A 21,110-nucleotide genomic window follows, 5' to 3' on the forward strand; every position below is an offset into this window, starting at 1 on the left:
ATCTATATTTCATTCATAATAGTGGATGCCAAAAAGACTTTTTATTGGGCAGTTTGACTGTATTGGTGTCTTAACAACTGTTGGGTTTGGGAAAAAACTTCTTGCTGACACTAAAATGCATTACATGACCACTTTGCAGGAAATCATGACTCTCCATGCAAAACACAAAAACATTAAGTGGGAAGTACATTGTGAGACCCCTATAGAGCTGATTGACATTAAAACGCCTTAATTTTGGTTACGCACCAAATTTAGGGGTATATTATGTCCATACAGGAAGTGGGGGACAACGCAGAAGGAGCATCCTCACGCACTGACCACAAGAACTGCATAAAGTTAGCACCAACAATGGCATTTGCCCTCTCAAGGGAAGGTGCGACAGTGGTGGGTCCATGGTCCCCATCAAGTGACCAACACAGCTGACTGGGGCAGTGGCGAGCACCTGTTGTACCTTGTCACGGGGTAATTGGGTGTCCTCACTGTTCTGTGGTGTTCCAGGAGACACTGTTCCCTCTTGGAACATAATATATCCTGACCCTCCTGCTTGGGCTGCTTGCCTCTGTCTAGTCCCTTATGTCAGACTTAAAGGATCCTCTGTTCTGCTGAGGAATGTGTGCTCAAGCTAAATGAAACTTTAGAAATCAAGGGGTTCTGCTAATTGAATTTATCCTTGTAAACCAACATGATTCTAGAAAATCTATAACCAATCTTAGGCATCTAGACTGCAAGAAGATCATTAGTTTTTTGTAAGAGATGCCAAGTCAGACATTATTAAAAATCTAAGAGAAATTATCTTTCAAATGATATGACACAACCTTCAACTCCCAGTAGACCAGAAGGAGTTCACATTGGAGTGTTAATATATTCAGGATGTCCAAATTACATGACGTACTGCACTTAACCTTCCCAATTACAACACATAGTTCAAATCCAGTCTGGCACTTCCTAGTTTCCTGATTTGAAATCCCACCATCGCAATAGAATGGGAAACATCTCTCTAGTATTTCCCACATTCATTAAATGGCTCTTACACCCTCAGGTGCTGCATGGTGGTGTAATGACGTGTGGGATGTAATCCTCACATCTTCACCATGCTACTTCGTATGCGAAGCCAGTACTGCTATCGATCCAAATCTTCCCGTTTTACACTAAATTCAAAGTTAGTGTATTAAATATGGCACCTACTGTGGAGTGAGTTTTTAATGACAAATTAATGAAGGAAGTTTTAAAGGCAGAAAAGAGAAACCTGAAGCAAGTCAGGGTAAAAGTAGAGTATTTTAGTAGGGTGGTGGCCTCAGTTCTTTCACTGAAAAGGGAGGGGACCTAGCCTGTTACCCAGGAGGAGGTCTGTGTTTAAAGACTGCTGTGGTCGGAGTGTCAGTCTTGCCGGAGATGAAGGCCAAGAATTTAATGAGTTCTTGCTTCCTGTGACAGGTTTCCTTCCTGAATGATCTTCTATGATCTCTTGAGTCTGAGTTGATATCCTGCTTCAAAGAAATAAAGGTTTGAATAGACATCGAAGGGGAATCACCCCATGGAAAAAAATGCCATAGCCTCTCTACCCTATATTAGCATGCGCTCAGAGAATAGGAGGAAACAAGCTGAGTGAGAACTAATCCTCCCTCACCCAGGTGCAGCAGCAATCTATGCAATTGTTCTTTGTCTGAGTCACTGTGGGGAGAACAGATGAACTCCTGATATCTCCTACTGAATTTTGATGGTTTTGCTTTTGGGGACATGCTCTCTGGAAGAGGGAAATGAAATGATACTGATCAGGCAGTTCTCTCTCTTTGGTAAGGTCTTTGTATGTATGCCTGCTGCGTGAAGTAGCAAGTAAACCAATAGAGAAAGAGGTCATGTAACCACTGATAGTAGAAATTAGGCTTATATTAGTAACAACACTGATATTACTGACATTTGACATTATTCATTATTATTGCAAGATGGGCCCGGTCCTCTCTTTGATGCCTGCTTCCCTTAATTATAATGCTCTTTCTAGTGAAATTGGTGATTGAAAGCAGCAGAAAAGTTGACTCTTCTGTTGTGTGAATTTGCTTGCTGTTGGGATTAATGAAGCACAATTCACAGGTTTAAACAATTCTAAGATCTTTAGTACTTGAGAATATACAGATAGAATTCCTATCTGCATCATCAGCCGTGTCTCGGGTATTTCTAACATGACTGTTGCTGTAGTGTCTGAGGATTTAGAATCAGGAAGGCAAAACAAGCGGATAATAAAGGGGGCATCTCTTGTATAGATTTCTTGATTATCTCTAATGATAGGGAAAGGGATAAAGAAAAAGTAGATGACAATTTAATTAGAATTCTGTTAGTTGCCTGAATGTGGTAGTGGTATTTTAAATCCTTTAACAACAACAACAAAATCCAGTAAATTCAATAACACCATTTTCATGAGAATAATTATATGGTACTACAGAGCTGGGCAAAAATATTTCTCGCCTTGTGAGTCTCCTGCCCTAGAAAGGACAAAGTGAGACTTTAGGGCTCTGGCCCGAGGAAAACAAACATTTTAAAAACCCTTCTTTTGAGGTTCACCCTCTTGTGTCTAGCATGGCTTTTTTTCTTCCCAGCTGTTGTTAAGATGGTAGGACATATTGCAGTGCTTTTCCAGCAAATACTGTGCCATGATGGGATTATAATCTACTGTGGTTCAGAGCTCCACCAGCCACGGATTTCCATACATGCAATATTTAGGATGACTAGGCTTTTTGGTTTGCCTAGTAAGATGCTAGGAGGTGGGGATGAAAGCAATGTTTAATTGGCCGACTTTCCTATTCTCCCGAGATAGGATTATGTATACAAAAAAACAAACAGTAGCATCTGGAGTGGCCTAGGATTTGGAATGTCTGAGACCCTATGCCATATGTAATCATATAAGAAGTAAAAAAGGCAAATGATGCATTGGAAAGCTACATAGTGGTTCATGAATGAGTGTATTTTAAGTTAGGAAGAACTCTTGGAAAAAAGAATCAACGAACAGAACATATGCTGTCTCCCTACCTCTGTGACAAAGGCCCTAACCCACTCCTCCCACTGAGTTGCCAAACCCTCCTGCACCATCCCCTCACCCTGCCTTCCCAAACTGGGGAAGCTCTTCCACACCTCTTAAGAGAATCAACCTATCCTTCCTACCAATTTCAAGAATTCTCTCCCTTGTTCTCCTCTGCCCAATATCCCTACAAGCAGCTTCTAAAATTCTTCTCTATCCCTCAAGACAGGAGTGGGGTGGAAATCTGATTAGAGAACCTAACAAAAATCCTTCTCATTCCACTCTGCTATTCCCTTTGCTAAAACCTCTCTCCCCTACCTGGACAAAATCTCCAGTTTCATGAACCCTCCTGGATCATTTTTCCAGCTGCACAAGATGGGAAGATATCTGTTTATTAGCTGATCTGTGTCATGTTTCACTTTTCTACTATAATTATAGTAGATATGCAGATATTCTGCATTGTGTTTTTTCAGGATCATTCTTTTTATCTGTCTCACTTACAAGCTGATTTAGATTCTTTTTTTGAGAAAACAAAATCTAAGTTTTAGAAGTGCAATTAGTCCACTGATTTTTTTTTTTTCTGTAAACCTTCAGAATGGTCCACTCTTCTGGTATTTATCTTTTAACAATGTTCATTTTTATCATAGATTTGGATTTATCACTTACTCCTAGTGGAGAGGTTACTAAACAGATTGGAGAAGATCTGCCTGTATCATGCACCATCTCTTCCAGTAGAAACGCAACTGTATTTTGGATAAAGGTTAGTAATAATTTTCGTTAACTCCTCATTTTATTTGGTTACCTGTTAAGATTTCTCCCTCTGTGTTTTGGGAAGAATCTTTTTAAAATTGATCTTTTATAAGCAATGACCAACTAAAATATTAAGCTGGACATTTAATACGATACATTTTTGGACCAATTTTCATACATTTTCAAAGGTGACTAGTGATTTTGGATGCCTCCGTTTTTGGGTGTACTACTTGACACTTTAAAAGCACCTGATTTTTCTGAAAAACTGTAGCAGGCGCCTGAAAATCAGTCCCTTTTAAGGTGCCCCACTTTGGCACCAAGGGCAGACTAGACTATAGACACCAAACTATCCTGATCCTCTCCTTCGAAGCTGGGGCCTATTGTGGTGGGTACGGGGAGGTGGCATAGGTAAGCTTGCAAGCATACTTGCCATGTGGTCCCTGTTTTGTATATAAGTAGAACACTAAAGCCTGCAGAGCTGTCCATGCAGCACTTTTTAAAAATTGGAAACTTTTTTTCATGCTTGGCACAGCTGTTGCTAATTACATTGTCAAATGCTGGGGTTTAGTTATTGGCTGGACAATTAAACATTAGGAAGAAAAAAATTAAATACACAAATACAAAATAAGGAATAACTATTTGGCTAGGTGGTAATACTGCAGAAAAGGATCTGAGGGTTGCAGTAGAGCACAAATTGAATATGCGGCAATAATATGATGCAATTGTGAAAAAGGCAAGCAACATTCTCGGGTGTATTAACAGGAGTGTTGTATTTAAGCTAAGGGAGGTAATTGTCCCTCTCTGTTCAGCTCTATGGTGAGGCTTTGGATGGAGTACTGTATCTAGTTTTGGGCACCATGCTTCGGAAAAGATGTGGACAAATTTGGAGAGAGTCCAGAGGAGAGCTACAAAAATAATAAAAGATTTAGAAAGCCTGAATCTTGAGGAAAAAATTATTTTGGGGGGGTGGGGGGGGAGAGGGAGAATCTGATAAGTCTTCAAGTATGTTAAGGGCTATTGTAAAGAAGACAGTGAGCGATTGTCTCATGTCCACTGAAGATAGGATAAGAAGGAACCTGCTTAATCTGCAGCCAGGGGGATTTAGGTTCGATAATAGGGAAAAAATTGTAACTATAAAAGGATAGTTGAGTACTGGAATAGGTTCCCAAGGGAGGTGGTTGTGGAATCCCTGATCTTTGAGATTTAAGAAAAGGTTAGACAGACCTGGATGGTCTAGGTTTACTTGCCTTAGTGCAGAGGATAGACTAGATGATCTCTTGAGGACACTTCTAGCCTTATGTTTCTATGATTAAGGCTCTGATCCCACAAAGCACGTGAGGAGTTCCATTGAAATCAATTGCACTGCTTATTTGTAATGATGTTTATGAGATGACTCACGTGCTTAACTTTAAGCATATGCTTATTTGGATTGGGGCCTAAATTGGAAATGATGTGGACTAACTTCTTGTTTTATCAGGACAATACCAGAATGCAGACAAGTCCGTCATTTTCAAGTCTACAGTACAAGGATGCTGGAAACTACATCTGCGAAACTACTCTACAGGAGGTTGAAGGGTTAAAGAAAAGGAAAACACTTACACTTATTGTGCAAGGTAATGGAGCAGTTAGTTACGCTTTATTAATACTGCAACAGAGTCCTGTGGCACCTTTAAGACTAACAGATGTATTGGAGCATAAGCTTTCGTGGGTGAATGCCCACTTCGTCGGATGCATGTAATGGGGAATACTGTAAATTGTACAGTTCACAATTATTTTACCATAATGTTTAAATATAATATTTTTAGGAAAACCTCAAATCAGAATGACCAAGAAAACCGGGTCAAATAAATCTAAAACAATAATCTGCCACGTGGAGGGTTTTCCCAAACCAGCTGTGCAATGGACAACTACTGGTAGTGGGAGCATCATAAATCAAGCAAGTATTTTTCTCATTAATTTATGCACAACTAGTAGTATTTGAGGTCTGGAAAACCTGACGGACTTTGAGAGATTAAAGAAAAAAATCAAATACGCATGCACAGAGATTGGCAGTGATAGTCCTCTGCATAGCATAGATTGGACAGCACCCACCAGCAGTGTGCATTAATTTCTTATGGTCAAATACCACCTTCAGTTATACTGAAGTCAAGGAGGTTGCAGTTTCAGGGCGTGGATCATTTCTTGGACCTATATAAATAACTGATGATTAATTTTGGGCACTCTTAGCAGGAGATGATGATAAAGATGACACTGGGATGTTTAAGGCAAAATTAAATTAAATGTGTAGCTTGGTCAAATAGTCTCTCTCCTGTCAAGCACCATCTGAAGAGTGCAAACACTAAAGAGAGAAAGCGATTGTCAAGTGGTGGAAATATAAATGAGAAGTGCTTTTCATGTTTAAATGAGTAAAATATTAAAATCAATTGTTTGACTTGTACGTTTATTTAGTTTATTATTTTAAATGGTTGCCTTTTTTCCAAACTGTAACAATTTATTTTTAAAAGGTATTTACTTCTAGAACTTTCCTTATGAACAATTCTAGTACAAGACATTACTGTATACATTTTTTGTTCTACTGATTTCTTTCCTTTCCTTTCCAGACAGAGGAGACTAACTACATTCATGGAAGTTTTTCCAGTAAAATTGTAATTTCTCCTGAAGAGAATGTTACATTAACTTGTATTGCTGAAAACCAACTAGAAAGAACTGTCACCTCGATGAATGTCTCTGCCAGTGAGTGTCTTCAATTAGAAGCATTTGAAAAATGAGCGAGAGAAGCTGTTTCCTTAAAGTTTCAAATACTTTTGCCAGCTTTCCTCTCTAAATAATGTGAAATGCAGATTGGTGCTGCAGTAGTATTAGAGGGGTTTTTTTCCCTTAAGTTCTGCATGTCTCCTGCACTAACAACTGACTTAGTCCTCCAACCCAGCCTAGGTTGGTAGTGAAAGAAATGTATTACTAGCGGATGGCTGCTCAGTGTAGGGTGACCAGACAGCAAATGTGAAAAATTGGGACTGGGTGAGGGGGGTAATAGGAGCCTATATAAGAAAAAGACCCAAAAATCAGGACTGTCCCTATAAAATCGGGACATCTGGTCACCCTAACTCAGTGGCCTACGGTATGTGAAATGAGTTGTATGGTTTCAGTACTGTTCTGAATGGACCAGTGTGCATATCACAAAAATCACAGCAGCACTAACTAGCTCCCTTCTTTTAGCAGAAAGAGAATCCCCCTCAGTCTCCTATATTTGAACCCTGCAGGTTAGGGGCATGGCACATTGGCGAGGGGAAATAGGCCATGGCTCATGATTCATCTGGTTTGGGAATAATACTTCGGACTACCTATAGGCTATCCTTCTCCTTCATACACACATAAAATAACTGTTTTATCACTGAGAGATCTTCTTTTCTGAGCCCCCAGTTTTGTGGCTTGTTTATTAACTTCTGATGTGATTTCAGAACAGAATCTATCCATAGGTGCTAGGGTTTAATGGACTACAGTAATGATAAAGTGGTAAAAAGTTATCCTATCATGAATGCTAACATATAAATGCTTAGTCAGAAGTATTCATAAGATTAAACTTGTCATTTTTTGGAATAAAACACTTTCAAATGATGCATTATGGATATAAAGCAAGGATTGCTGCCTAAAATATAAGATAAATTATTTTGTTGTGTGGCTGATGCAGCATTAAGTATGAGCATTTCGGTCTTCCTGTAAAATAGATCATTATATTGTTAAATATTGCAGCATAGTGTCAGGGTGAAGGTGACTTTCAGGTATCAACAAGTTTTTGTTTTTAATTTTAATGTTGTTTTTATTTCAGTAAGTATCCCAGAATATGATGAGCCGAATGGATGTAAGTGCTACAGAACCCTCTTCCTTGACGCTATCCGCTCTAGCTTTATGAAGTGTCATTAGATGAGTAATTTCCACAGTCCTCTCTGCCTTCGGAGTTCAATTGAAATTGCCAAGTCTCTGGGGCAGTAAGAATTAAGCATAAAGTTTTTAACAGGGTCTAATAGCAATACAAATTTTCATGTTATCACAATGCTCTAATACCGGGGTTGGCAACCTTTCAGAAGTGGTGTGCCAAGTTTTCATTTATTCGTGGTAATTTAAGGTGCCAGTAATACATTTTTCATTTACAGGGGCCAGCAGATGGAACCCCAGACTGGCAGTGGGCTGAGCGGCTCAGCCCGCTGCCAGTCTGGAGTTCTGTCCGCCAGTCCCTGCCAGCCGGGGTCCTGGCTGCTGGCCCCACTCAGCCCGCTGCTGGCCAGCGGTTCCGTCCATCCAGGCCGACTGCAGGCTGAGTGGGGCGGGTGGCTGGGACACGGGGCTGGCAGCAGTGTGCCACAGTAAATCAGCTTGCGTGCTGTCTTTGGCACACGTGCCATAGGTTGCCGACCCCTGCTCTAATAGTTTTGACTCTTTGACCATCTTTCTTCCTGGGGGATTACTTGTATAGAAAATGTTTAATGCTGTGTATTGTTGTTAACACCTCATGAACTTTTCTTCTTTGTTTTAGATGACAACAGCGAAAAGGTTAATGACCAGGCAAAGCTAATAGTAGGAATTGTGGTTGGTCTTCTGCTAGCAGCTCTGGTTGCTGGTGGTATCTACTGGGTATACGTGAAGAAATCAAAGTAAGACTTAACATAGAAGCTTGCTCTTAACTTTTTAAAATTAAAATAATGTGTACATACCTGATTAGCTCCCTACAACGTTCTGAAAATCTAGGGGCAAAAGTTATCCTCATCTATAAATCTTATCTTGCATCTGAAATTAAAATGGACATCTTAATATGGAGGCAGTGTATCATCTAGGGGTTAGAGCACAGGCCTGAGAGCTAAGACTCTTTAAATCTGCCCCTGATTCAGCTGTGTGGCCTTAGTCAGGTCATTTAGTGCCAGATTGTGTTTCCATTTAAGTTCGTGACACTTTTCCTATTTAACTTAAATGGGATGTGGTATTTCAATTTCTGAGTCAAATGATGGGCTGTCACATCTGTGCAACCTCATGGATGGTCATCTTAGTGTAGGAGAAGTTGGCCAGCTCATACTCCTGTACAGTTGGCATCTGTTTATAGAGTATGTGAAGCTCTATTAAATTGTTCATCTAGTGGTTTGAGATCCTTTGATTAACAGGGCTAATGAGGGAAGTTGTATTGCTTGAAAACTAGACCTTGCCAGGGCTGACTAAACATCTAGATCCAGAAGGTAGAGTGTAAGTTGTGCATATTCGCTCTGCTCATTTTCAGTTAGTTTCATTAGTATGGAAAATCAGTTTAAGACTATATGGAATACAATGGACAGTCTCTAAAAGAAGTCTTTAAAATATCTTCCCCTTCACCCTCATGGTTATCAGGTCCCCTAACCATATCCGACTTGCATCTGGCTCTGCTCAGTGTAGTAGTATGCTCTTTTCCCCAGACACAGACTGGGGCCCTGTCAGCTGTGAAAGTGCAGACTTATCCTACCCCCATGCCTTCTCAGAGATTCAGTGGAGCTATCTGGTTTGCAGCAGCTGAGGATCTGGCCTACACAGCACCAAGATAATTTATAAAGTGTTCTGAGAGGCAGTTGTGTACTTATTTGTATAGACAGACATTGTAGTATTAAAGTTTACTTGTATTTCCCTATAACTTTACACATTGATTTGCAGTAGCTATATAATATACATATTCTGAGTTTTGATATGAAGAATTGTTTCTCATTCAGTTGCCATACTTACAAGGGCTTCCCTCATCTCTTTCTGGCATTATAAAGCGTTCCCATGCAGTCTTTAGATTTTTACTTCAATACAATGCCACAAACATAGCTGTGCAGGGAATTTCCTGAATAGGGAAGCTTTATAAACATATGACTGAGCACAGAAATATTAAGCATGTGCTATTGATAAAGCTGCAGGAAATAAAATAAAAAAAAATTCACCACCACCTTCAGTTATTACTATAACAAAATGTCCAGAATTTTTCTTCTCTCTCAATGGGAAGTCCAGAGCATGAGGCAATGACTCATTTGTGGGGGGAAAATGGGATGATTCTTAGAATGTAGTGTGTCCTTTGCTGTGGAGTGTTTCTATGCTTTATGGTGTTAAACTTTGTTTTCCAAACTTGACCATTTCAGAAATTAGAATATTAAGCATGAAACAAAAGTCATAGGAGAAATGGAAATATATTTATACTTAAAGTAGAAAATTAAATTAGCAGTGACTAGATATGCTCATTGAGGACCAAATATTTTTTTTAAATAGTTATGTTTAAATCATAATCAGTCTGTCTGACAGTCACTAGTTTAAGTGAATCTAATTGCTGGAAATATTGCTGACAAGCATTCGTTTTTAGTATATATTCATATTAACCTGTTCTCCTCTCCCTTGGGAATCAATTTCCCTGTTTTCTGCATGCAGTACTTCCAAAGAGCAGGCAAAGCATCAGTATGTATGAAACAGAGGATTTCAGCACAAATCACAGCCCAGAAATCTCAAATGCTGTCCTCTCAAAAACACCATTGCAATACTTATTGACACTGTGCGTGTCCAATCACAACCCTCCGTTTCCACGCAGGCCACTCCCTCGAACAGTTAGTCACTTTTTGAACCCACCCTCGAACAGTTATTCACCTAATCTCTGCCCCCAAAGTGACGTCAATGGAAAGTCTGAGAAGGCAGCAGCACAGAACTTTCAAACCCTCGTGAGGCAAGAAAAATGTTACTTTTTTTCATTAATGTATGTTGTGGTTTGTAGAATTTTCTATTGTCTTGTGATACAGGATAGTAAGAATTGTACTCACGGCCGTGGAGTGTATTCAAAGTAACTAGCTTCTGTAGCTATTCATCGCCTCAGCTTCATTTAATGCAAAAGCTGATTATTGACATATCCTCTGCACCAGTTCAATGCCAATTAATTAGCAATCTGTGTAAATTGCCAGTGCAACCCTCAGCTAGGCAAAGTCTAAATATTCCTGTCTTCATCTCATCTCAAACAGTCCCTAGAGAGTTAAAAATACATATCATTTAGAAAAGAAATCCAAGTAGTGCCTCTGTTTCCCTTCACTCAGAAACAGAAATCCAGGTGGAGAACTTGCATTTCTAAAGAAATTAATTAAATCTTTTGTCCTACGTTCATTATCTGGGATTGGGAATACACAAATTCCAGGTAATGTTACACTAGAACGAGTTTCCAGTGATTTATTGCAGATTTAAAATGAAGGAAAAAACCTGAAATTTGGCTGAAAAATAAACTGCAGCGATTTTTACAATGATCACACAAAATTGTTGGAACCAGTCAGCATCCTCAATCATTCTGAGCTAATTGCTAACCCTTCCTAGACTGAGGTTTGTCATTGGATGATTAACAAAAATTGTACTTTTCTGCTATTTTGTAGAGGGTTAAAATATTAAAACCAAAAGTTGCACAATGTGTTATAGAACACTCATAAGTGTGTGTCTCATATACTTCCAACCACAAAGTTCACATTATTGTAAACATGGGAGACAAACTGGGAGTGAACTGTTTATGCTCTATATTTAATTAGTATAATCTAAATCAGAGAACAGCATTGGAAATAATTTTTTCACTAAATGATACTTCTTATTCTACATTGATATTTAAATTTAAAAAATGCTTGAAAGCAATCTTCCCCCTGCAAAAAACAAGTGAACCTGTAAACCCTTTAACACCATTTTACCTACCTTTTAGAGAGCCTTTGAGTAGTGATCCCCTATGGTAATCATTTTCTTGAAGGCAGGATTCTGAGGACTTCTGAAGGAAAGCTTGACATGTCAAATAAGGAATTAAACTTTATTGAGAGGATATAGGGATCCATACATTGAGTGGAGAAAGAGAGAAGTACAGGAGGCAGACATACCATCTATAAAATTTTAAGTAAAACAGTATTTTTATAACCAATTTCTGGGTTACAAGTTTGGTTCAGACAAGTAGTCACCTGTTTTTTCACAATATATTAACGTGTCATCTCTCTTTGTACATCCATGCGGCCCAATTGTGATTGTTAGGAATGAATTCTGGGAAAGTGTGCATTTCTATATCCCCTACTGCTCTAGCAGGGGGAGACGGCAGCACTTAGGGTAATGGAGACTCAGAAGCTCCACTGTAGAGGACTAGCTAGTCTTCTACATACATAATATAAGGGGTTCTGTCTATACTGCAAAAAATAAGTTACAACATGGTTACAAAAAAAAAAAAAAAACAATTTTATACTCTCCAAGGAAGCTGGCAAAGGCAATGCAGTTAGCTACCATGGTGACTAACAGTATTGACTAGATTGTAAATTATTTTTCCCCAGTGTAGTTGACATGAAACAAAAAACCTGTGATAGTGAGTCTTAGATCCTGGGTCAACTGATCTACCTTGTGATACAGGACTGAAAATAGCAGTGTAGCTGTTCCAGTTGGGCTCGGATACTCTTCTCCCTTCCCAGGTTTCAGAGCCCAGGCTGACCTGGAACAGCTACACTCTGATTTTCAGGGCCAAAGCATGAACTTAAGTCAGTTGACCTGGACTCAGGCAGGCTGCTGGTTTGTTGTTGTTTTTTTTTTTTTTTTTTGTGCAATGTAGCTGAATCATGAACTGGTTATAAACTCAGGCTGTGTCTAGGAAACTTCTGCATGCTCACCCTGCTAGCCTAGAGCTGCAGGTTCAGCACTCCTCATACTGCTGAGAACCTCCATGCAACAAGGCTCCTCTGTTTTAACAAGGTCATGTAAACAGTGTTAAATATGCTGGCAGTTACACAAGCATTGCCTGCTGTAGAACTGCACTGGTGTCAACAGTGGAAATTTTTCACCAAAATCCCTATTGTTGAGCAAATCTTGTAGTGAGATCACTGAGACTTCAACTATGACAATGTTGGCAGAGGCTAAGTCTTGACAAGGTGGGTGAGGTAATATATTTTATTGGACCAACTTCTGTTGGTGAAAGAAAAGCTTTTGAGTTCCACAGAACTCTTGTGGACCACCATATTCTGGAACCAACATGGCTACACCAACATAGTTAAGTCTTCAAATTTAAATGTTCTAAATCCATGTGTAAGCTTCTAACTAAGTGGCCTGGTTTTCAGAGGGGCTGAGCACGTGCAGTTCTCATTGCATTGATGTGGGCTATATCTTAACTTCTGTGAAGGTGATGCATCCTCAGCCCCTCTGAAAATCTGGCCACTCATACAGGTGGCGTAGTCACCCAAAATAGAAGGCCTGAGGAAGAGGTATGTGATATTCAATCCTTACATATAACACAAGTTTTATTTTTTAAACAAAATTATTCCAACACCAATTGGATCATTACAGCAACTTCTATGATTTGTACAATAGAACAACTTTAACCTAAGCAGATGATAATGGCAGATACAAAGCCCTCCAAACTTAAGCAGCAGCTCACAGGAGATACAATCTGTTTTGGGCTCTGTAAATTCTGGGTATGTGGAGACAGTCTTTGTGGGTTTTATAGTAATTCTGCATCTCTCTCCATTGCTATGGTTCATTCTCTCAAGTCTAACATGTCACATTTGAAATACAGCTCACGAATTGTTCAAATTTTAATAGCCAATGAAAAAATAAGCCTCTCTCTGGCACAGTCACGTTCCCTGGCAGAAACAGTAGTTTTCCTGTCAACTTGTCCTTTTCTGCATTTGTGGTACCCCTTTTGAGAAAGCCTGGTCTCATCACTGAAAAGGCCCTCGGGGGTTATAGTCTGTAATGATCTGCTCAGCACATTCTTCTCCCACGAGACTCCAAATTCTTTTAGTCTCTCATCCCTACCCTCAATCTCTCTATTTTTGTAACCCAGTGTTAAGAAAGAGACATGCTCCTGAGTTGTTATTCAGATGACAAGCAAAATCCGTATGATCCATCCAAAGAGAACAACTTTGGCTTTCTTCTCTTACTGTGGATTAGAGAGATATTTGCAAAAAAAATTTAGGATCATGAGAGAAATTCAACCACTGTCACTATTAATTTTTCTTCTTGTTTGGTTTCTTTCACTGTCTCTCATTGTCCTCTGTGTGGATCAGTCCTCTCTGGCTTTGAGATATTCAAAGAGAATGAAAATAACTGCCCAGCAGAGACTTACAAAGGGTGTAACAAGTTACTTTGTGATATAATCCCAACGTTTAAATGACTGACAGTTGTCTATGGGTATGTCTGTGCTGCACAGTTAACCCAGGATCTTAAATTTTAGCTTTAATTTCTACCTATCAGTATAAGCCACAAAGAAAACCCTCTGATCTGGGTTTGGAGGACAGATGAAATCACTCATATGCTAGTTCTTCAGTATTTTTCTAATGCTCTCCCTCTCCCCTCCCCCCCCCCACCCCCAAAGGATAGACAACTTCTTCCATATTTGATAAGGAAAGAACCCTACAGCATTTGAGAACAAAGAACCATAGGATAAGCCCCGAGATACACACAGGCTTATGCCGAAACAGTGAGGACCCAGTAACACAGATAGGGCTTTACTATGGGAGTGCTCAGATCCATGTGCTAATCAACATGGTTCAGTTTTGGCATAACCAGTGATCGTGAAGCAGAGACTTGATCTTTGTGCTAACAGAATTAGTTCATGCACAGAGAGACCACACTAGCAATACCATTAGACAACATAGTTGAAAGAAAGTGGTAAAAAGGCTAAAGTAACTTCAAGTATTAAAATATACTAGCCAATGTAATCTTCTACCTTAAAACAGATAGACAGCTATTGCAATTTCAAACATCCAATCAAATATTTAGACTTCAGGTCCATCATCCTGTGTCCCTCTTGCTTGACCTGATGTATCAGGTCTGCTGCCCACTTCCCATGCTGGGGAATTGGCACTTCCAGTAGCAGCATTTCAGCCATAGCTGAGATTTGGGAGACGGTTGTAAGCCACTGGGAAATGTTTTTCCCTGACTCATTTGGATCAGGACTTGACTAAACCATAGCCCTTTATACTTTTCAAGGTCACTTAAACTAAGGCCATTTGCAGTGTTCACCTACGCTGCTAGATAAAGTTAATGTCTTTGCACAGCCACACCCCATTAGCAAAAATAAAGCCATTGATTTTAGAGGGGTATATGCTGACTAGCACCAATGTGACATGCCATATTGTCCTGGTAACTTGTGCCATCGTTGTAGTTTGCAAGTCAATGTCACTTCAGTTCTTTACCCTGAAGCTGTGGTGAGCATATGCATAAATCTGTCACAACAGATACTATACTACTTCTATAGAGGAAACAAATTATCACAGAGAAAATGTGTATATGATAAGCTGCTTTGACACAAGGGATTTAGTGTCTCACTCAAATACATCTGGCCATTTACATTTTAAAAGTTGTGGCTTTTAAAATGTTATCACACCATTGCAGCAATCTTTCACCTTGGCTGATGGTGAGGTTTCTCACATTAAATTCAGGGCTTGTGGGGTTATTCTGCTAAACTAAACTAAACTAAGCACTTAACTCACTAATTCATCTTCACAGCTTACATTAAAGCAGACCTGCTATTTTAAATGAGGCATACCTCTTTCTCCCCCCGACCACATTTACAGTCTCTTGTCTATCCAAAAATTGTCAGTCATAACTAGCAGAGATCCAGAAAAAATGCTTTGTGCACTGAAACAAATAAAATCTAGGTGGTATCCAAAATGGTTTTCAATCTCAGAAGTTATCATTGACTTCTGCTTAGCTCCAAAAGCTCATTTTATGTGAACACACAAAAAGATTGTTGTGTTGATAAAGATGTCTTAGCCACACTGCTGCATTTAATATGCCTGTGGGCAAAACCCTTAAACAAGCAGAAAACCTAGGGAATTAATTTGTCAAAAAAATACACGTGTGCACAACCAGCTTAGCCTCAGTAAACAGAATGATCCTGGGCTCTCTTGCAATGTATAAGTTCCATTGTTACTAATATATGTATATGTAGTCCTACTGCAATGCTTATTGGTATATTCATAGTCATGCAAATGTTTCTCGTCTCATTGTGCTGGTAATTGAATTCTTATGATTTTTTTCTTTGCAGAGAGAGACAGACACACTGTATATTAATATGAACAAAATGCTATAGACATGCAAATGAGACACTGATTTTTTTTCTTGTAGGACACCATCAAAACATGTAAACAAAGACCTTGGAAATATAGAGGAAAATAAAAAGCTAGAAGAAAACAATCACAAACCTGAAGCTTAAAAGACAAATGTCAGTCATTCCAGGTAAATGATGTGAACTTTGGAAAATAGAATCAGAACTGTTTACCTGTGTATCATATATCCTGTACAGCAGAAGGAGGTTCTCTTTCAGTTCAAGGGCTGGAGAGCCTCTGCTTCTGGAATGAGATGATCAAATCTTTAGTCAATCTAGGACCTCAGAGTTGAGAGATGATCTAGTGAGCACTATGAAATTATGAAGCTTTGTTCTCCCCTTTCAGAATATAAGTACTCTTGCTAAAGGCAATAGGAATTATTTGTATTCTTGTGATATAGGGAGAGGGGGAGCAAGACCCACAGCAGCTATGGATTTTTAATAGAGCACGTGCACACACATTAAAAGAAATGCAAAAGGATTCTGATATTCAGAAACAAACTATCGCATGCATTTGAGCTCATGCACTCAGGGAAGTTTTAATTATAAATAATTATATGATGTATACTCAAAGGAGAACGTTTAGTTCTATTCACTATAGGTAAAAATTTAGTTTTTGGTGGGCTCAAAACAATACGTTCAAGAGGTAAGAAGTTCTTACCGTAAAATCACATACTATTACTAGCCTCATGTGGGATGTAGTCATTGTGCCATGACGGTGCAAGAGAAGTGGAGATTTCCCCTCTTCTGTATAAAACAGACGCTGCAGGACAACCCACGGAATCCAAACTGCAATGAATACAGTGGTACTACAACAAACCAACAGCATCATCCTGTAGTCAGATGCAGCCCCCACTGCTGCCTCTGTCCTCCTCTTTTAATGTCACAGGCTGGGGCTTACACCATCTTTCTGAACAGTGATGTCATTTAGCACACACATTGTGGAAGGCCAGGGTAAAGAGGGTAGAAATCAGTTTCCAATGTTCTTTAAATTAGGGAAGTAAGCAGTCAAAAGATAAGCTTTCTTATTAAATTATCAAATTTACTCAGTTTCTAAATTAGTTTTTTTTAATTTGTCTCCACTTTTGAGCGTTCAATTTGAGAAACCTTAAAAACACCCAGGTTCAGAAAGTGCTGTGCACCCATCCTTTGTCATCCCTCTTTAAAGTGTCAAGCTGCAAAGCCAAAAATGGAGAGGAACAAAATCATTGGTCACTCTTGAAAATTTGGTGTAGAGATTGTAAAATTATTACACCAGGTTTCTTGTTTCAATAAGATGGGGATAGGAGGGTACTTTAGGGGGAAAATATAAGATCTTGAAAATGCTGGATCTGAATGTTTCAGTTATTCATACAGTCTTGCCTCTAACCGGAGCATAAACCACAAGACAACTTTTCTTGCCACAGATACCCAAATGAATCAAAGATCTGTGAGACACCCAGAGTGATCAGACAGTCCATATAAACAAACGTCTACTACTATTATTGTCAGGAATGTCCCTATTTATTGTGCAATAGTGTTCTAGTCATTGATATATTAAAGTTTGTTGCAAAAGTCCTCCGTAGAGTTTGCTGTGCCAGAGTTCATCATTCAGGTAGGGAGAGTGTGGGGTGGGAGGTTGCTTTCAACTTTTTTGGGGGTGGGGGTTATGGGACTCTTGCTCTGCTCTTTTAATGGCTCATACCCTTGAAATTCTGCAGTCCTAGAGTACACTGGTAGGAGGAAAGGAATGTCCAACAGCAGGAGATTGAGCGATGGGAGAAAGCTACAAGCAGTTACCCTCTCCTTCCCACTTCCAGCTAGCTACTGGTCTCTCCTGCCTTCACCTGCAAATGACAAGCACCTTCGCTTCCAAACCCTACTGGAACTTCCTTGAAAAATCTGCTCTAACTGCCTCCCCCCGCCCACGAGTCCCTAGCTGCAAAATTACTCCTATCTACCTTTGCCCTGCTAACCGTATTAAGAAAGATGCTCTCTCATATTGCAGATATCTGGACCCAAAGTAAAATGGGAAGGAAGAGAGCCCCTCTATGGATTCCTCACAATGCCACAGGGTGGCATTCCACCCTCCACTAAGTGATTGTTTAGGGATTATTTTGCTGGCTGCAAACGCCAGCCCAAAAGATACTATGGTACTTTATGTTAATCTGCTATAGCTGTGAAGGCTTAAGAAGAACACATTAGGATTCTGAGCATAAGAGATTTAAGGCCTTCAGAGGTGGTGGAGTGGTCCTGTTTCCCTCAGCCTTAGAGAATGTCTGACACTGCAATCAGGAGGTATGGTGGCAGCTCCTGTAGGCATGTCTGAGCTAGACCAAAGCAAGCTCAGAGTGGAGCCACAGCAGTATGGGTGACCTCCCTCAGTACAACCCCAGGATCTTGAGCTAGCTTCCATCTAGCTAGATCAGCAGCTGCAGTCATACCTTCCAATTGCAGTGTAGACATACCCTTAGTGTTAGAAGTTCATCAGGCCTAGACTATGTGGAAGGAGAGGACTCTGGTGAGATGAATTTTGCCCAATTGAGTTCATTTTGTCCAAGAAGGAAGTTTCTCCATTTTCCTTGTAAAAATTGTAGAAATATCAAAAAATTAGTCCCTAAATTACAAATTTCTGGGAAAATGCTCCCGGTGTCCCTAGCTAGGAATTTATGACAGGGGATGGATCACTCAATGATTGCCTGCTCTGTTCATTCCCTCTGAAGCACCTGGCATCCACCACTGTTGGAAGATAGGAGAGTGGGCTAGATGGACCATTAGTTTGACCCAGTATGGCCGTTCTGATGTAAAATGGTGAAATTTGAATCCCTAAAATTCGCACTGTAATTTCATATGGGAAAGACATGGTTCACTTCCTGCTCTAATGTTTTGTGTAATGGTGCTGGACACTGTAGTAGCTGCCACATCTACAGCGTTGACTGTACATTAGTGATGAATGAAATTAGCCCTTGGTAGTGTATGTATTGTTTTGGGTTCCTTCAAATCTGATGTGTTATATAAACATGAGCGCCTTATTAAATTCATGATTTGGAGAATGCATTTATTGATTCATCAGCAATGGACATCTTTTTGTGATGTAATTTATAACAAGTTTGTAATATTTTCTGGTGACATTTATTTTGCAGTTAAATAAAGGCTATTAAAACTCTTGTCTAATTATGATAATTTTGCCAGTTACCTAGTTTAACTGACTATTTTTCACATTTTCAGAGAATACGTATAGAAGCATGAACGTGGATTGTATTCAAAACCTATACAAAGAAGTGACAGTTATTCATGGTTCAAGTATTGAACAGATCATTCTACCAAGTTTTCAAAGGATTTTAGATGCAATTATCTCAAGTTTAAAAAAAAAAACTAATTTGGCATCAGCCAAGATAGTAGGTCACCATGTTGTGTTCTGTTTGTTTTTGTAAATGTCTGCACTGAAGAGTTCTTTTTGTTTGCCTTTATGTAAATTTTTTACGTAGCTATTTTTATACACTGTAAGGCTTTGTTCTGGGAGTTGCTGTTAATCTGATGTATGGTGTAATGTTTTTATTTCAATTTGTTTTTAGGACACCCTTTGAGCAGGTACATTTCTAATTCTGATTGCTATCTGCTTTCGTAGAGCAGAGATCTAAAATGTAAGGTTGTGTTATGGGGATAGAGCAAGCTCCTTTTTCTAGTCTTGAAATCACCGTGGAGAGAGATGGAGCCACCTATGACAAAAGTGCACTAAAGGGTTCATGAAAGTAAAAACAAACATCTAACTGACTAGAAAAGGGCATAGATTGTTTCCAAAAATAAGCTCGGGAGTCTAGCAAAGAATTTACTACAAAATTCTTGTTAGCCTGTGTACAGATTGCTGCTAGTAATCCTTTTTTGAGTGAGTGAATCACACGTGTTCTTGATAGCAGTTTGGAAAAAAGTTGAGTATCTACAATCAGACTGAGGACAGAGAGCAACACTGTAATTTTGAATTGGTTTTAAGTCCTTTTAGTTATCCACTGCCTTAAAGTACTGTACCTTTTCTTCATTTCAAAAAGATAACAGTCAGAATTGGAGATTTTTTTAAAACAGTGGTCATATCAAAGCTGCATTTTTCCACAAAAATAGAATATATATATATTTTTTGTGTGTTTTTGTTAACTACGCTACAGATATTGAATGCACCTTGAGATAATTTTAAGTGTTTTTACCTGGTACATAATTTATCAAACAGTGCATATAATTGTAACAATGAAATGTCTACGTATCTTTAGTTACATTCAAGTTTAACTTTATAAACGTGTTTTATGCTTGAGGAAATTTTTAGAATGATGATGTAAAAGGAAACAATTTTTGGGTAGATGGCCAATAGAAAACTGTAAAAACTCAGAAGTTCCATCTCAGTACTCTTAAACAGAAGTGTAGTTTCTGGGAGAACGTAATAGACAATTCTGATCATGGGAGGAAAATAAGTACAGAGAGTAAGCAGAACATCAGATTTCCATTTTTAAATTTATGATCCGGGGGGGGGGGAAGTAAGTTTTTATAGACTGTTTGGCAAAAAAAGTTAGTAAAAATAAATTAAAGAAATGGAAATTAGGAAACGTTTTGCCACTTTTACATTATTTAGAAAAAACACTGTTACTTGTAAATTTGTAAAATGTTAAATGTCTGGGCGGTAGTGACTGATGTCTTAATAAAAGCTTCCTGTAGTGCATTGGCATGGATTAAATACATAAAATGTCCTATAAACTCTATGCTGTATAAAATATTAAGGGGGAAATCCTGTTATATGCCTCTAAACTTTGATTTGTTAATGTTTTATTTGGCAAAGGGAAAAAAAATCTTGGTCAACATTTAAACCAAAGTAAAAGGGGTGGGGAAAAAACCAAAGTTGTTTGTTTTGCATGGCTAAGCCATTGTTATCTCTGTAAATACTGTGATTTTTTCCTTTTTTTTTTTTTTTTTTAGAATTTTGTTAAAAAAATTCTAAAATTTTTAAACCTGTTTTCCAAAATAAAACGTGAACACACAAAAAAGGTACTTTATATACATTTTTTTTTTATTTTGGTGTGAGAACACCACTGCCAACTGAAATGCAGTGGGAGAGACTAGAAAAAAGTTGTAATGGCTTTAAGTATGTGATAAATGACAGAAGTTTATTGTAATTCTCTATATTTTGAGAAGAAACCTTCAAAACTAAGTATAGGGAATGGGTTGAAAAATATTTACCATTGTCTTGGGAAAAAAACAAGGAAGATTTAAAAAATAATCACTCATTTTCTACACCCACAATTGTGAAAA

General features: G+C 38.8%; 1 protein-coding gene across 3 annotated transcripts in view; it reads left to right on the plus strand.

The window, feature by feature from the left end:
* ALCAM (activated leukocyte cell adhesion molecule) overlaps positions 1-20,854 on the plus strand; it is a 161,526-nt gene extending 140,672 nt beyond the window's left edge. Inside the window, exons 9-17 of one of the 3 annotated variants that reach the window (XM_054045307.1) lie at positions 3,658-3,770; positions 5,238-5,373; positions 5,566-5,700; positions 6,365-6,493; positions 7,587-7,619; positions 8,292-8,409; positions 10,332-10,463; positions 15,860-15,970; positions 17,540-18,987. In XM_054045307.1, the coding sequence (XP_053901282.1) occupies positions 3,658-3,770; positions 5,238-5,373; positions 5,566-5,700; positions 6,365-6,493; positions 7,587-7,619; positions 8,292-8,409; positions 10,332-10,463; positions 15,860-15,947 (884 nt within the window). In that variant the 3' untranslated portion in view covers positions 15,948-15,970; positions 17,540-18,987. Of the gene's footprint in view, positions 1-3,657; positions 3,771-5,237; positions 5,374-5,565; positions 5,701-6,364; positions 6,494-7,586; positions 7,620-8,291; positions 8,410-10,331; positions 10,464-15,859; positions 15,971-17,539; positions 18,988-19,046 lie in introns of those variants that run through there. The other 2 variants (XM_054045299.1, XM_054045316.1) reach the window with 2 other exon arrangements.
* Positions 20,855-21,110: the final 256 nt, after the last annotated feature.

The sequence above is a fragment of the Malaclemys terrapin genome, chromosome 1 (genome assembly GCF_027887155.1).
Source record: "Malaclemys terrapin pileata isolate rMalTer1 chromosome 1, rMalTer1.hap1, whole genome shotgun sequence".
NCBI lineage: Eukaryota > Metazoa > Chordata > Testudines > Emydidae > Malaclemys > Malaclemys terrapin.